This window comes from Seriola lalandi, unplaced genomic scaffold (assembly GCF_002814215.2).
Source record: "Seriola lalandi dorsalis isolate HSWRI2012SDOR001 ecotype SW California unplaced genomic scaffold, Sedor1 jcf7180001978913, whole genome shotgun sequence".
Classification (NCBI taxonomy): Eukaryota; Metazoa; Chordata; class Actinopteri; order Carangiformes; family Carangidae; genus Seriola; species Seriola lalandi.
This window is the reverse complement of record NW_019449579.1, coordinates 1-915: the sequence shown is the minus strand read 5'-3', so window position 1 is coordinate 915 and position 915 is coordinate 1. Positions and strand designations below refer to the sequence as shown.

The window sequence follows — 915 nt, the reverse complement described above, 5'->3', positions numbered from 1 at the left end:
GAACAAATATTAATGGTCTCTCTGTGATCTTGTCACTGCAGGCCTGGAGAACCACAGATGACTCAACCAGCCTTTCCCACCTACTCCCTGTACAGCCCTCAACAGCTGCTGTGGCTCCAGCATGTCTACGCTAGACAATATTATATGCAATAGTGAGTTTTCATGTATACACTTTTAATCACTGCAAGGTGAGAGGTTGCAGTCTCTAATTGTGTTCTGATGTGGACATAAATGACTCTGTCGCACCAGTTTCTAATGATGTTCGTAATGATGTTCCGACAGCCACGCAGCTTTGGCAGCAGCAGGCACCGTCCCCTCTGCACCGGCTTCAGTCACTGGCCAGTATGCTCCTGTTCCCGCCCACCAAGTACCTGTGCCAGCCCCCTTAGCCAATCAGAACCCCATCAACAACCTACCAGCAAATCAGAACCCAGCGCAGGACGGCGCTTTCATCAACCCGGGAGAGGCCAACCAGAACATGCGGATGAACGCACAGGGCGGGGCTGTAATGGAAGACGAGGAGGACATAGAGCGCGACTGGCTGGACTGGTTGTACTCCGGCGCCAGGTTCTGCGTTCTGCTCATGATCGTGTACTTCAACTCCAACCTGAGTCGCTTCCTGCTGGTGATGAGCACCCTCCTCCTCATGTACCTGTAAGTCTAACCCGTTAACATTCTTTCCAACTCCAACTACCAAACTTGGCTGGACAGCTTCACTGCAATCTTGTTAGTTCAGTGACTTAATTAAGAGCACTCCACTGTAGGGCGCTCAACCTTACTGACCTTGATCAGCTGCTTGTGCTGGCATCCAGGGACTCTCTCGACAACAAGGAAATTCACCACATTAATCATTTAAAGCAATGCAAGAGTCTAAAAGGAGGCAGGGTTGTTTAAGTCCACTGTTTCTGTGTGATT

The 915-nt window shown here is 50.1% G+C and overlaps 1 protein-coding gene across 1 annotated transcript; it reads left to right on the top strand.

Moving 5' to 3' along the window:
* Positions 1-47: 47 nt before the first annotated feature.
* Positions 48-680, top strand: LOC111658187 (homocysteine-responsive endoplasmic reticulum-resident ubiquitin-like domain member 1 protein). Its single transcript, XM_023410608.2, has 2 exons — positions 48-152; positions 283-680. The coding sequence occupies exons 1-2, from the start codon at positions 58-60 to the stop codon at positions 656-658; spliced, it is 471 nt and encodes a 156-aa protein (XP_023266376.1). The 5' UTR covers positions 48-57; the 3' UTR covers positions 659-680.
* Positions 681-915: the final 235 nt, after the last annotated feature.